The 16,945-nt window shown below is 39.9% G+C and overlaps 1 protein-coding gene across 3 annotated transcripts in view; it reads right to left on the bottom strand.

Moving 5' to 3' along the window:
• ARHGAP15 (Rho GTPase activating protein 15) overlaps window positions 1-16,945 on the bottom strand; it is a 456,603-nt gene that overhangs the window by 205,263 nt on the left and 234,395 nt on the right. For all 3 annotated transcript variants that reach the window (XM_065561627.1, XM_005305087.4, XM_065561626.1), the window contains exon 8: window positions 15,044-15,170. In XM_065561627.1, the coding sequence (XP_065417699.1) occupies window positions 15,044-15,170 (127 nt within the window). The remainder of the gene's footprint in view (window positions 1-15,043; window positions 15,171-16,945) is intronic.

Here is a 16,945-nt window from a genome sequence, read left to right as displayed (position 1 = left end):
AATTGAACCTTTAAAGTGAGAAGCAAAACAACTAATGAAGGACAAACTTTAGAGTTTGGATATGGTTCAGATAAGCACCCAAAACTTGAGATGCTTATCCAAAGCTTATCTTGTGCACAAAAAGCCTTATTTCAAGAGCTCTAATATATGTAAGCAAAGTCCTGTAGAAAGGAAATTCTATTATCAGGAAACAGCACCTTATGACAACATTCACATGTTAAGTAGTTAAGCATCAAAGTTTAAGCAAAACATTTTCCAGAAAACTACTTCATGGAAGTACAATACTTGGATGAAATCCAACACAAAGAAAGAAAATATTATTAAGGAGAAAGATAATACAAATGCAATTAGGCTATCAAGTAATAAAACTCAATATGTGCTTGATATCTGAAACCTTCCAAGCTCACAATGAATAAGTAAAGCAGAAATCAGAGTCCTTAATCTTCTGAAGGCTTACTGTCCAAATTCATGGTACTATGAGTACCACTTTGAGTGTTTCAAAGATATTGTGACTATTTCTTCTCAGAATATGATAGCTTTATTTTTATGAATAACCTAAAACTTGGGTGGGGACAAACTATGTATTCCAGATTCATTGAACATTGAAGAATTGTTTCAGAAAAGTACACTTCTTGCTTTCTGAGTTTTCGGTACTAATAACCAAGAGGGAGAAAAGGTTAGTGTCAAAGAACATTTTTCATTTGGGTATCCTGTCCTTCCCATTAATGACAGAAAGCACTTCAATAATAGCTTCCTTTCCTACTCTACATTTTACCATTCCTAAATGACTCAGAAAAAAATGTCATACCAGATAAGACCATTGATCTAGTCTGGCATCCTACTTCTTCCAGTGGGAATATCTAATGCCATTCTTCAGAGGGAGGCAAAAGTCTTACAAATGATTCAGCAAGCCAAATGTGCTTCTGCATCCCCTCATCTGATTTCCCTTCCCTTATCTCTCAACTCTTTGCTCCTTAAGTTTGCCCACTCATTTCACTCCTTTCCCCTCGAATCTGACCATTTTATTGATTCTCAGCTTCATTTTCCCAGTGACTGAATCCAGAAATCTAATTACCGCCTTCTCAAAATCTCAAATTGCTTAGGTGAGAGTTTCTAAAGGGTGACTTGGTATTTCTCTGTCTGATTCTCAGTTGGTTTGTAGGGTTTAAATGTGTCAATGATGTCACTTTTGCCATAGTACTATATTCATAACAAGTGTTCAGCTGGAAATTAGAACTCTCACTCTTTGATGTTGTGCCTGGAGAGCACCACAGCATTTACCAATCAAAATTGAAGGACCCCTCAAGACCATGTATTTTTTTTTCAGTACATTTCTCTATCCATTTTGCACCCTGCTTTAATTTTGGTTAATATAGAAGTAAATGGAAAAGTCCCCATTGACTTCCAATGCCACAGTCTTTGGTTATCTTCTCCCCACGTTCCTAAGGCATCACTGTGTCTGACTCCTGTTACTGTAGCTTAAGCTTCTTTCAGTAGAAGGCAATTATGTTATGTAAACAGGCTTACTTAGCAGAGATCCATATCTATTTGCTTTTTAAACTGCTTCTGTGGGGTGGACAAGACATCTTCATTAGTTACCCATGATTATTCCTAAGCCTTTTTCCCTATCAATGATTGTGTGAGTGCATAGTCCACCAGAACACATGAGAATTATAAACTGTTTTGATATTTATTTATGGTAAATGTTATTGGACACCATATTGCACAGCTCCTAAGAATCTTGCATTTTCACATCATTTAAACGGCATGTCATTAAAATCTTAACATTGAATTGTTCCATCCACTAACTTTAATAGAAGATGGAAACTTATTTTAATATGGTAGATTGGAATAATGGCAGAGTTTGCACTTATTTTTGGAGAAGCTGGACTTCCAATGAGCCATGGGCCAGATTTACCAGTGAGCTTCAACTTCAGTAATGCAAAGAGATATAAATCCAGCTTAACTGGCCAGTCAAGACAGATTTAGGGCTGCACTGCATCACTTGAATGGTGCAAAGGACCCAGAATGCATAAAAGGCCACTGTGTTTTATTTTTGTCCCTGCTCAACTTTTCAATAACAATAATAGAGTTGAGTACAACTTGCGTGAAATCCTGGCTCCAGTGAAGACAATGGCCAAATTTCCATTGATGTCAATGGAGCCAGGATATCGCCCCTTGTGTTTATAATGGAATGAAAATTGTTCACGATTTACAATGATCTTTTAAGAAACATTATTCAAAGCCACCTCACTGAACCCTTGCATTTCACATTTCCTGGGAACCTGGAACACAGTAAGGGCCAAATTGTGGAATTTAGCACCTTGCCCAAGCAGGAGGAATCAGGGCTACTTTGTCCTTGGGGAGCTCAGGGAGAGACAATCTCACCTGTGCACAGGCAGATTGTACAAGCTGCACCCTAGGAACTCTCTTGTCTGTGGATTTGTGCAGTGGAGTGTTGAGCTATAGCTCCAACTCTCCTCTGGTCCTGCAGCTGCACACGGAGGGATCAGGTCAGGCTGTCTTCACCGGTGCAGAGAATGTGATTCTGAGAGGCCCTTGTGAAAGCCATGCAGGGGGGCGAAGCTCTTGATGCCCTCCCTCGGCATAAGGGCCTGTTGTAGTCTGGTCTTAATTAAGCACCTGACTTTCTCCATCCCTTGATCTTCCTGTCACGAAGGCTTTTCCCTGAAGTTTTTACCTACACAAATCACAATTATATATAGTGGGCACCCTCTTACAGTTTGAAAGACTGCACTGGTTCTAATGGAATTCCCAATTTAAAGGTATGGGACATTCCTGGGACTGGGGGAGTATTTCAGACTAATGTACGTTTTTAAGTGCTCCAACTGTACATGCTTCTTTAATATGCTTGTCCTTAAACTGTTTATCTGGCATGTCAGCAGGCAGCTGGTGGAACAAATAGATCCTGGGACGCACATTCTTTTTTAAAGTGTTAATACACCCAATCCAAGAGACAGTAATGGGCTTCCATCCAGTAAGTGCTTCTTTAAATTTTTAGGATTGGAGGGTCATAATTTAAATGAAATGCATCCTCCAACCTGGAAGGTATAAATATTTAAAAGATTTCTCTATCAGGGAAAAAGGTGAACCTAGCCAGTAATGATCCTTTACTCTCACAGATCTTAGGAGACAGACCTGTCCTCACTTACAGACAACCTCCCAACCTAAAGCAAATACTCACCAGCAACCACACATCACTGAACAAAAACACTGACCCAGGAACCTATCCTTGTAACAAAGCCCGATGCCAACTCTGTCCACATATCTATTCAAGTGACATCATCATAGGGCCTAATCACATCAGCCATACCATCAGGGGCTCGTTCACCTGCACATCTACCAATGTGATATATGCCATCATGTGCCAGCAATACTCCTCTGCCATATACATTGGCCAAACCGGACAGTCTCTACGCAAAAGAATTAATGGACACAAATCTGACATCAGGAATCATAATACTCAAAACCCAGTGGGAGAACACTTTAACCTGTCTGGCCATTCAATGACAGACCTGTGGGTGGCTATCTTACAACAGAAAAACTTCAAAAACAGACTCCAACGAGAGACTGCTGACCTGGAATTGATATGCAAACTAGATACAATCAACTCAGGATTGAATAAGGACTGGGAATGGCTGAGCCATTACAAACATTGAATCTATCTCCCCTTGTAAGTATTCTCACACTTCTTATCAAATTGTCTGTACTGGGCTATCTTGATTATCACTTCAAAAGTTTTTTTCTCTTACTTAATTGGCCTCTCAGAGGTGGTAAGACAACTCCCACCTGTTCATGCTCTCTGTATGTGTATATATATCTCCTCAATATATATTCCACTCTATATGCATCCAAAGAAGTGGGCTGTAGTCCACGAAAGCTTATGCTCTAATACATTTGTTAGTCTCTAAGGTGCCACAAGTACTCCTGTTCTTTTTGCGGATACAGACTAACACGGCTGCTACTCTGAAACTAGCCAGTAAGTAATCCCTATCTGCATCTGAGAGCCTGAATTACAGTCTCCCTGATTTAGTTTAATTTAGACTTTTATAACCTAAAAACCTTCTTATTTCTATTACATTCCTTCCAAAATATCAGGAGGATTGCATTTGGATTAGTTATAAATAGCAGAGAAACCTCTGAATACAATGCCTTCTGAGAATCAGTTTTGCTGGCATTGCCATTGGGATAGTCATTTTAATAATCATTACAAGAGATTTCCAAATTACTGCAAACAGAAGTGTTGACAGACTACCATTACTGGTGCCTTTTCATAAAACAAAGTTCAATAAGTCACATCCTTTCATTCCAGCTCTCAGTTTTCTCAGTTGTGGCTGAATGGGTGGGGAAGACAAAGTTTCAGTAGTGGAAGATATCTCTGGTAGTAGTGAAAATTCATGGCTCATTTTAGCACCTACCAGTAAAAGAATGAAAATATGTTCTTTCATTCTGGGAAATGGAAATAGAAAATGATACAACTGATGATGTATGGCTGAGAGGGATGAAGTATTTCTGGAAGGTACCACAACATATTATGATCCACCATAGTATGCAAAAAGAAATCAAGGTCCACCTTGGAAAATGCATCAGAGTTCACTTTGTGAGGCATGCAAAGACTGCACCAAGTTGGAGCAACCAATGTTTGATAATGGGGTTTGAAAGCAGTCTAGTAGAAGCAAATATTTTTATCCAGCTACAAAAAAGCTAATCTTTCATTGAGAATATAGAAAGTCTCAGAACATAATTGCCTCTACTAATACTTACATTTCTGAAATGTTGTTCATAATTTCTTCATGGTTCTCCTGGAGACATTATATAGTTATGCTAAATTAGCTCTATAGGTTTTTCAAAATGTAGCATCCTATAAAAACAATATCATTACAGTGTACATTTTAGTTCAGTGGATGCAAAGTTAGACTATTTGTTCAATGCCTGATAGCTTCTTGCCCTTGTATGAATTTTGTTCCTTTATCAATAGAAATTTATTTTGTTAAGAAAAATATATGGCAGCTCTCTTCTTTGCAACAAAGAAATGTTTGTAAAAAATGCATGTGTGGCTGGTTTTTTTAACTTAAGTCTTTCGTTACTGTTTTGAACAACTCTAAAGAGATTTTAAGACAGACATTTTATATTATAACATTCCCAAGGGTCATATGTATGATCGTCTTTACTAAAGCTTCTTTCAGTCCCAGTTGAATAAATATGTATTTTATTTCACTAATCTTGAAACAACAGGAATAAAGTTTACCCAGGTCTTTTATACCTCAGAGAACAAAACAAATACTACAAATCTTTAGAGAGAAAGAATATACAAAAGGGCTTGAGGTGAATGTTTCAAAGCAAATACACTTTAAATGATGTGCAAATTATTTCAGCACTTGAACATGATTTATGAAAGGGGATTAGTCCACTGAAACAAGAACCCAGTTTAAACCGTTGGGTTTCAAAGTCAAATATGAGAAGTGGTTGCAGGAGAAGGAAGAAGAAAAAACCAAGATAATAATCTATAGTGAAGATTTCTGATTGATTTTCTTTAACTTACATTAGCTATCACTGTCATTCAAGTAGTGGGCAGTATAATATGTCTTCCTTTATGCTATAATTCTCCATAAAAATTAAGTATGCAATAATGATAATTAAGTAATAATGAGGTAATTAATACCTCACTATCTTGCTATTCACTGGTATGCCCCACAAATGACCATGAGAAGCATGAAACAATTAAAGATTATCCAAGCTCTAACAAATAACTTCACAGTGAGTTGTGTGTCAGTGAATAGACCAATGAGTCACAGGTCACATCTATAATAATATATTATATTATATTATATTGTAATATACCAACATACTCTTCAAATAATGGGCATTAGCTACTCTTAAGTACTATGAAAATGATCACTTTTATGTAATTGTAAAGATTAATAAGTGAGCTAACTTTTCATGGTTCTATAATGACCCTGCTGTTCTAGTAGGTAAAGGAAAATTTAATGATCCTGTTCAAATATGATTAATTTCTAACTTCTTCCTGACTTAAAATCTGGACTTGGTTCAATAAAAATGAATTAAGTGAACATGCAGCAATTCTCTGCCAAACTTTTACATGGAAGTTGGTTATGCCCAATTTAAAAATATGCTATTAAACCCAAATAATAAATTCTGGAAGGATTTAGAAAAGTAAATACAAATCATTATGCAATAAATGACCTGATGCAATAATAATAATAATAATAAAATGACATATTAAAAAGCAGCAGAACATTCATTCAAAGAACATCTATTGCTTTTAGACAGCAACACAGTAAAATCACCTCCCCAAAATGGAGTAGAACCATGGTTGACCTACTGAGGTTGACACAGTGAGCGTAGACACTGCATGACTTGTGTCAACTCTGAGAGTCCTCCAACAGTTGTCCCACAATGCCCCATTCCCTGAAATAGTGACTGCACTTGTCACTATTTTAAATTCCATTTCTTCTTATCAGATGTGGAGCTTGCCAACACAATTTGCAGTAGCCTCATCAGCAAAGTACAAGATCCACAGACCACAATCAAATCTGGTCAGAGGTCAGTAATCAGTGATGTATGACTGTTAAACTTCACTGCTCTGGCTTCACAGAGACCAGAAACCATGCACCCCTTTAATCTCCCCTGCCAAACATGTTTTTGAAACAACTTTTCCTGCTTGCCCACCTTGCAAACACACCTAGCAACTCTCCCTTGTTCTGCCCAACCGCCCATGACAGCTCCATGCACTAGACATGCTCCTGCTTGGAGTAAACAGGAGATATTGGATCTCCTGGGCCTGTGTGGAGAATAAGTTGTGCAAACACAGCTGCAGACTAACCACAGAAATGTGGACATGTATGAGCAGATTGCATGGGGGCTGCAGGCAAAGGGGTACGGCAGAGATCAACAGCAGTGATGTGTGAAAACAAAGGAACATTGCCAGGGATACTGCAAGCCTGGGGAGGCCAACAGGTGCTATGCTGCAGACCTGGCACTTTTTCAAGCACTGCATGCCATAGTTGGTGGAGACTGCAAAAGCACTCTGCAGACCACGGTGGATACCTTGGTGAAGCCTGAGGAAAAAGACTTCTGTTATGAATAGTAAAGAGGAAGATGAGGACAAGGACAAGAGGGGAGACTTGGCAGGGGACTCCAGCCATGTCATAAGCCAAGACCTATTTGAGACTCCACCACAGTCTAGCCATTCCCACCAGCAGAGCACTGATGAGATGATGAAGGGGAAGGGACTCCGGTTAAGTGTGTGCATAGATTTTTCCTTATAATCCTTAAATGTAAAGATGGTGCAAGGCCCATCGCCAAGCAAAAAGTATCGACTTTTTATTGTTTTACTCATACAAGAAGAGTTAAAGGTACAACAAACAGAAGTAGAGCCATCAGGTTAGGTGGCAGCAGGGTCAGGGGGAACCATCTGGAGCAGTTTGTTTATATTCATAGGAATGCCCCTTTTATCCTACTGAGATATTGTGACAAAACTTTCATGGAGATACTTTGCAATTTTCTCCTGAAGGTTTCCAGGGATGGCTGCCTTATTTCTTCTTCTGCAGTAGGACACTTTTCCACACCATTCGGTGATGAATTTGGCTGGCACCATTGCAGTAAACAGCCTAGCGGTACACAGGCCCGGGTGGGACACAAGTAGCAGTTGTGCTCACTGTGCCTTTGTGACCCTCAGGAGCAAGATATCAGCTAATATCACCACTACCTTGGAAAATAGTGTCAATATTCAGTGTCATTGCCCTGTACTCATACTGATGGAATAGGGATTGAAATTGTATCACTCCAATTAACAAAAAAAATTCTTCCCCTCCGTCCCTATTTGTGTGATATTTACCATGGCTGGGACTGGAGAGTCCCATTTACCATGGGCTGGGACTTGCTGAGGCACTCCCAAGCTGAAGTGCCAATATGTATTTCTTATTAAAAATATTTAAGAGAATAAGAGAAGGGAGTTTTGAAACTTATCTTTCTCTCTCCCTTGTGTCTGTAAACCAATGATACATCTGTTTGTCTTTATCATCAGTTTTTGGCATGGCGTCCTTTGAAGGGTGCCTCCTCCATGGATGCAGAAGTCCTGACCCAGAGGAGGAGGAAAAAGAAGTGGACTAGGGAGGATAAGTTCAGCAAGATCCTGCAGGCCAATATGACCGACATCATGGAGAAAGACAGAGGACAGGAAAAAGATCCAGGACTCCCAGCAGGACAATGAGCAGGAAATGAACCAGGACATAATGGGTCTTCTCAGGCAGCAAACCAAAATACTGCAGACCTTGGAGAATTCCATGATAGCTGCTCTCAAACCCCACAACATACTACATGGCATCACAGGGTGCATCATTGCCCCTACCACTCTGCAAGGAGAGCCACAGCTTCACATACACTGACCTGTGAGAATGACAGTGGGTATAGATATACCCACAAAGGACTACATTCAAATAGATAGAAATATTTACATCCTTTTACTTTTAAATTACCCCCATTAAGTTATGTTAAAAATTTGTATAACATTGCCTGTGAGGTTTTTGCACATTGAATTTCTGCATTTTTTTTCCTGCTCAATAAATTTCTCGTTTTGGAGAATCAAATGTATTAGTTCAGGATAAATACTGCAGACTGCATAGTGGTAATCAAAGCAAACAATACTTGTAAACGTACGCCAAGCACATAGGTTCAGGAAAACATCCAGACTTATTTATAAATGAACAGCAACAATTCCTAGCAGCATCCAAAGCTGCAGGACCAGAGAACATTCCAGAACAGAACACTACTGGATGGATGACTGTTAAAGTGTTCTTTCAAAGCATCCCTCAACCACACAGCTCCATATTAGGCTCTTATAATAGTCCTTGAATCTGGCTGCTCAAAATCAGCAGATAGTTACTCCCCCTCTGTCCTGCACTCTGGCAACTACTTTTCTCCCTTTGTCTCACACATACTATGCAGGAAACAACATAAACACTGATATGTTTCTCACTGAGATCCAATTTAGTGAGTAAACATCACCATCATCCCTTCAATCTGCCAAAAGCACATTCAGCAATCATTCTGCACTTTCTGAGCTGATAGATGAATCTTTTCCTGGAGATGTCAAAATGGCCAGTGTACAGCTTCACGAGCCAGGGGAGCAAGGAGTAGGCTACATCCCCCAGAATCACTATTGCATTTCAATATTGCCAATGGCAAGGTGGGCTGGTACCAAAATATGTATATGACTACTATCTATTACCCCACTGCAATTCGACTACCCCATTGCTGCAAATCCATCCACTATGGCCTGCACAGAAGGAGATGATTAATGGCCCTACACATTTGCATGACAGTAATAATAAATAACAATACTAATAATAATGCACCAGCAATCTTCTGGACTTTCATTTTTACATCTCCTTTGGAACTTGTATGCCTTTATAAGTGGGATTGGCTTCCAAATATAACACCCATATATAGAGGAAAATGTTAAATATCCAGAGTGATTGCATGAGTAACTCCTAGATTTTAAGGAAGGTACAGGATGCTTTACAGAAACAGGACATTTTTAAAGATAAAGGAAAATTACAAGTAGAAACAATAAAAATAATGCAGTCATTTCAGTCAGCTCTAGCTCATATACAGTATACAGCAAAGAAGGAGATCAAATTGGGTTTTTCTAATATCACAGGGTTTTTTTTTAATTTCTAAAATATTTAATTATTTTGCCTTGGCAACCTAAAACTGAGGAACAGATTACTGTTCCCACTGCATAAGGAAATAACTGACAACAATTAGTATTTATTCTTGTTGCTTTTGTAATAAAAATAGAATTCCATCACTTTCAAGGAAATGTAAAATATTAATAAGTATGTGATGGACTGAGTAAATGTGACGCCATAAGGACATGATGGAGAACAGGTTGGAAATATAGTGCTTTTGGAATGTACTGCATTATCAAGCTTGTGACTGTGCATTTTGACAAGAGCAGCCCTCAGATTGATAGACTAGCCAAAGGGCACTCTTCCTACTGAGAAGCCGTTTGTTTCCATTTGGAAAAGGGAAGAAAAAAATGGATTCCAGCCTACAATCAATAGAGAAGCTTCTAGCTACTCCAACCCTATCTCATTCACAAGAGGTCACTAATGAGTGGGGGGGGGGGAAGCATGAGATAAGGATCAAAATGCAAAAATCACCACCTCCATATGCAACACAAAAAATGTTAAACCTATTACAGAGCAAAAAGTTCGATTTTTATTGGCTGTGGACAGAAAGTTAGTATTTATAATTGACAACACACAAAACAAAGTCTACTTTCTAGAGAACTTGATTATTTAGGAGAATAGTAATGAGTTATAGATCTATCTATAGGCGTATCTATCTATAGGGGGATCTAAAGCATCAGCAGTTCGAATCCAACCCAGATCAGTGGTGAATTTAAATGGTTATCATAAAACGGCTGTTCACTGCCAGTGTAAAATGAACCTGCTGATCACAGGCCATTTCCTAGTGAACAGGTGTCTACACCACAGAAAGCACCATTATAACTGGCACTAATTAGCACAACTGTTGGCAGTCTCAGGAAAAAGTCTAAGGTCTGAATGATCATGTACAGATTATGAAATATTCCCATTAATTAAAAAAAAAATCTGGCTGGGTTTGTACCTGGGCCATTGACTGAAGAGTGCTGGTGTTGCTAGCCAAATTTCTTGCACCAAAGGTACAGGCTCCCAGAGTGCAGGATTCTGTTTTAATGCAAAAAGTGTTCCAACTGGGCTGAGCACTCCTATTACCATTGAAACAGGACAAGAGGCTACCCTACTGCATAAGTAGTAGCTGTATAAATTAAAGCTGTGCAGTGGCTACTGTTGTAAAATACAAGATAATGGATCCCTGCATATCTGAGGGCAGGACTGAGGTCTTAGATTGTAATGATAATGTTTATGAATACTAGGGTGACCATATTTCCCTATGCTGAATATGGGATACCTGGTAAAATTACTCGTATTCAAGCGAGTTCAACAGCAATCAAGCAGAACTATGCAGTACAAACATTCAAATTAAAATCAAGTTGACTGAGCCCCTGTTAAAAAGAAATACTGCGTAGCTGGATTATTTTTATTTACCTTCTTATAATTGAGGCTCTAGGGTTCACATGCGGAAAGGTGACACACAACTCTATCCCCCGCCCCCCACACACACACACTCCCGTACACCTCTCTCACATGGGAAGAGTGACTGACCAACCCGACCCTCCCTGTCTGGTGCTCTCCGCCCTCCATGCCTGACGGACCAGCCTCTCCTAGTACCTGGCGCCGCATCTTCCCAAGGCAACACATAGGGGGTGGGGCACAGGATCTCATGCCCCTACTTTCCAGATTTCTGCCAGGGTTCACACCAGAATATGGCCAGCAGCAGCCTTTTGGCACTATGCAGGAGGGAAGGGATGGGAGCTGCTTCCAGCTGCAGGGGTGGCGGGTGGGGTGGGGGGGGAGATGACCTGGCCAGTGTCTTTGCAGAACTCATCACTTCTCTACTCTCCCACCCCCCACCCCCCTATGTGGCTGAAAGCAGCTTGTCCCTTCCTTCCCCCACAGTGTCAAAAGGCAGCTAACACCTCCAGGCTGCTGCTGGCCACTGACATAACCCAGCCACCTCCTGTCCCTCAGCTACAGTGCAGGCAGGAAGGGGTTAAGCCCTAAGGATGCATTGTGCACCAGGGCCCAGGGAACCTGACTGCAAGGGCTTTAGCGAACCAGCCAGAGAGTTGGCTCAGCAGGGGAGGGTGCCTAGTGGACGGAGCAGCCCCACGCTCCCAGGGGCAGGACCTAGGGTTGGGGGTCAGGTGAAGAGGGTGCTAAGCCCCACCATGAACAGGCTGGAAATTGCTTCCCCAACCACCACCATTTCAGAGCTTAGCTGAGGGGCGGAGAGGCTTCCACATGCCTGTGCTGTGTGCAGCTTTGGCACATGCAGGGCTCAGATCCTCCTGGCCAGCGCCCCAGACCACAGGGTCTTGGGCTTTCCCAGGGTGCTGGCCCAGCCAGAGACAGTCAGGGAAGGAAGGATCCTGCCAGCCAATCTACTGGTGAGCTGAGCACTCCGACCAGGGGCTGGTTCTCCACACAGCGCTGGGAGTGGGACATGCCCCGCCAGGGGGATATGGAGGAGCAGTGGAGCTGGGGAGGTGAGGGGGTAAAGCAGGGAGAGGACAGTGAGAGAGGGAGCACATAAAGGGCCAATGGGTGGGCAGCAGAGGCGACACATAACCGGCCTCCGCCTGACACCTGTCCACACTCATCAGCCACCGCAGCTTGCAGCCAGCACCGGCTGGAAATGGGACGGGGGTTTGGGCCCTGTTGGCTGAGAGCTGGCACGCAGCAGGGGCTGCACTGACAGAGCAGCGGGGGGGGGGGGGGGGCGTAGGGGGGCGGGCGACAGAGACAGTGTGGGGGGGAGAGACAGAAAATATGGGACAATCTGCCCATTTTTAAGAAAAAGTCGGAACACCTGCAGGAGGGCCAAAATACGGGACTGTCCCTTTAAAAACGGAACATCTGGTCATTCTAATCAATAGCACCATACCAACACAGGGAAACTTTGCAAACTATCAATTTAAGAAGAAAAGTAGATACTAGTTCATTGGATTTAATCCAGACCAGGTCAGTGGTGACTGAAAGTCTGTATGATTGAGCTGACTGATGTTCTGGGGCCTGTGTAAAACTGAGTTTGCTGGTTTTCCAAATTGTCTCAAAAACCATCATCACCAGTGGTGCTAATTGCCATCATTTCTGGGAATCTCTGCAGAGGCACTAAGATTAAATGAGCATAGAAACCTAACTCTCACTCCTCATCACCTAGAGGTCTCCTCAGGTCTGAACTGAGGAATACGCTGGTGGGACAGTTTGGGCTGAAACCTGGGATAGGTGTTGTCCCCAAGATACTTGCTCAATCAATAAGCAGAAACTTTCAATATCGTGTGCCAGACCTTTGACACTTTTTTACCAGCATTACATTTAAAATGTAAAGAAAAAATTACAGATTAATATGAACTGTCTCTGAATAGTAATTAAAGTTTTCCAGGAGGTGTCAGTAGCTCTTTAACTCACACCAGTTGCCTTTCTTCCCCACAAAAAGTCTGCCTAAGCTTTCACTTTCTTGGTTTCTGTCAGGCTGAGAAATAAACATACTTTAAAAATCTCTTTTTTTTTAATTTGGCTTTGCTGACAGTCATCAATAAAATGGAAGTAATAGCAAGATGATTGTTTAAATTTTGTAATAACTTTATAAGTGCACTTACTGCAGATACTGCACATATCTTCTCTGTGCTCTGCAGTCAAACTGGACAATGAAACGACCACCTGTTAACTGCTAACAATGTGTCATTATCAGTTCTCATGCCTTTTTAAAGCAATTTTGGCTCTAGCTGCCAATAATTCTGGCGACGATACTTGTGTGAACATTAAGGGCATAGAAAGCCAAAGGCAGAAAACTGACAATACAATTTGTGCTTGGACTGCTAATAAGTAAGTGAATACTATGATTTTTCTAATTCCACATAATTACTTAATCTCATGGGGCAAAAAAAATCCAGATACATATTTTTAAGCAATACAATCTACAGTATTTAAATATAAGCTTCAGTTTGGTGAGATTTCAGACCAGATACTTTCAAATTTTTAACGTATTTAAACAGCCTCTAACAAGAAAGAGGCCACTCACAGCTCTCTAAGGTCTAAAAAAGAAATGTAGACTAAGTTTATGTCATTGGTGGTGATCAGTTTCTTCTGTTCTGTCTCCTAAATCATTGTTGAGTGAAATATAAGAATTATGATACCATGAAAACAAAAAGGGTCAGCAAACGGTGAGACAGTTGCAAGGCACTTTGCCATTAATTTTAGTTGAAACAGAATCAGGCCCTTAGACTGTTTCACCGCTTGTTGAGCCTTTTTTGAAAGGTATAGCAAAAAATACAATGTAATAACACAATACAAAGATATATAAGAACATTTTTAACATGCTACAATCAAAACTGCTTTACAGTCTATTAAAAAGAGAAAAACAAATCTATTCAACTGGACAAGCTACAGAAACCAAATATGGCTATAGGTTTCAAAATGAGGGAGTTCACTGAATTTACTTTTGTATTTACATATATAGTTCTCACTGTTGTTACCTATACTTACATCCATTTATCAATGAGAATAAATCATCCATCCATCTAGCTGTGGCATTTCTAAGGCTTGTATCAACTTAGCATTTAACACCCCGATCCTGCAGAGAGTTGTGCATAGGCAAATTCCCTTTGCCTGCACAGAGCTCCCCCACTTGTGTGCATTTCAAGGCACATGGGAAGCTAAGTTTATCCTAGAATCAGTAAGTGCATCTCATATCGAAAAAGGGAAACAATTCTAATTTTAATGGTGTGTATGGCATCAGGAAGCCATGAAAAAGTTCTCTGCCTTTCATCCTCACAAAATCTTCAACATCTCAACACAATTTCAAAAAGAAAGATTATCTGGAGTAGAATAAATCATTACTGGTTTCAGAGAATTTTCTGTTATAATCATCCTAGGCAAATAAAGTAAAACTTCAGACTTTTGGAATTTAGTTCTTTTCATAAAATTATAGTAATGTTTCTGGTTGTCTGAAGCAAAAGATCTGTCTTTTCCTTTACACAACTCAAGAGCACAAACATCTATCAGATAAAATTACTCTATCAAAATTAATTATTTTCCTGAAATAGAAATAAAGTCATTATAATAAAATGTTAGGATCGGATCCAGGTCTCTTACTTTTGAAATAAACACCTTGGATACATGTCTTTGCTTCCTGTGGAATTTATTTAGGTTAGAAGACAATGTCCCCCCAACTCAGATACTTGCAGATAAAAATTGTCCTTTGCTTAGATGTAAGTTATTTATCCAACAAAGGCAAAAATAGGGCCTAATATTAAGTTCCTAGTTTCATTACATTTTATACATAATACAAATTATCTTGTACAAACAGTTATTTAGTTTAAAAAACTTACTTAGAGATTTTCTGTGTTCAGACTTTGGTTCTTTGGACTCAGTACTTAAGCTGCTCAGTAATTCACTGCTAGAGGATCTTTGAAGTTTGAACTCCAGATTTCTTGGTGTACAACTCTGTTCTTTTGGCTGGAAATAATGATTTTTTAAAAAAATATATATTATATGGAACAATGAAGTACAAAATTACAGAACATTCATAGAATCAGAAACGGATAGACACTTATACCAGATGATATAATGAATATTTAAGTTAAGGAAAGTGTAATACAAAACCTGTTCACCATAAGACTGCTGTTTTATAACCCTTACAGTTGGTTTTAATTTCTCAAATAAATTTCAGATGCTAAATTGGAAAACAAAAGGCCTAATTTTGTACATTGGTGACTGAAATGATTTCCCCACTGCATGTGTGTCCAAAGGGTGTTTCTGAATTATTGCAAAGAGGAAGTTTGTTTAAAATAGTCTGGCTTCCTATCTTGGAAATTACAGTAATTGTTGAGTTTCAAGTACCACTAATGTGGGATTGGATTCAGTTTGAATGCATTTTGGAGCTGGAGAGAAGGAGAGGACTCAACGATCCCCTCTTGTCCTACTTCATCCACATGGAAGGCAACCAGAACGGGACTGGTCTCTTACAACAAGAGGGGCACTACTGTAGCTGGGTATGACCAGGCAAAATGGAGATGTAATCACTCTAGTGCCCACAAGCTCAGATGAATTTTTAAAGAGAAATGCATGTTAAACCTTTTCATAGTTATAATGGGGGGCACGGATCAGCGTTCACGTTGCCCTCCCCATCAGTACCCGGCCCAAACTAGGGAAGCTAATGATCTAACCAGCAGACCAAATTTGGTGATGAATCCTGGTCATGTGCCTCCTGAGGTACATTGCACATACACTAAGAAGATGATAGTTATAGCAATTGATGCATATGTGTATAATTCCCAGTCCACATTGACTTGATAACATGCACATGCCACTGTCCTGCATGGATAACATAGGGCAGACACTCGTCTGGTATAAACTATCATATCTCCACTAATGATGATAATTTACATCAGCTGAGCATCTACCTTTATGTGTTTCTTTGTACTCTCCTCCAAAGAGGTTCAGCCCCTTAAAGCCAGGATTTCACCCTTAGAGGCACGTTAAAAACAAACAAACAAACAAACAAACAAACAAACAAACAAACAAACAAACAAACACAGCAACTGAGTTTATGGGAGCTTAACTGAACAACATAAGCAAGAAAGCGCTTCCACAGAAACTCCACCCAAAACTCTCCAGTAGGATATCAAGTGACAGTACATTTGACCAATGAAATACAATGTATGAAGACATATCTCCTCAGATCAAACTTCCCTTGGCTGATTATAGCTTGCAAGTATTGCATTGCTTATAGCTCTTTAAAGAAGCTGTAGCCATATACAAATTAACACTTTTGGACATGTCACATAGACCACGTTCACAGATACCAGTTTCAGGTGCTATCAACTCAGTTTCAGCAAAATCCCCTGGAAAATTCAGCAGAGATAACTTTTCTTACTACATTTTGCAGTAATCAAGAGGGGTCAATGTCCTATAAAAATAAATCTGTTCTTGGATCAGGCATAGATAGAAAAAAGGGATTTGGGATTTATACTGAGTATAGCAAAAAGAAAAAAAGACTATGGCTGAATTGGGTTGGGTAATTAAAAATGGTTTTCAGAAAATACAGCCCTGCTTATTTCTAGAAGAAAAACCCCAGCCTTCCTGGGAGAATAACAGCAATCAGTTACAAAGGAATATTATTTGCTAGTGCTATTCTTGTGAATAAGTAATATGAAAATGCATAAAAGGCTCAAATGTATTAATAGTTCTATTGAAGATTATATACTGTAGGCTGCATAAACAGAAAATGT

This window comes from Chrysemys picta, chromosome 11 (assembly GCF_011386835.1).
Source record: "Chrysemys picta bellii isolate R12L10 chromosome 11, ASM1138683v2, whole genome shotgun sequence".
In the NCBI taxonomy this organism is placed as follows: Eukaryota; Metazoa; Chordata; order Testudines; family Emydidae; genus Chrysemys; species Chrysemys picta.
Note: the sequence above shows the minus strand (reverse complement) of the source record. Positions and strands in the feature narration are given on the sequence as shown.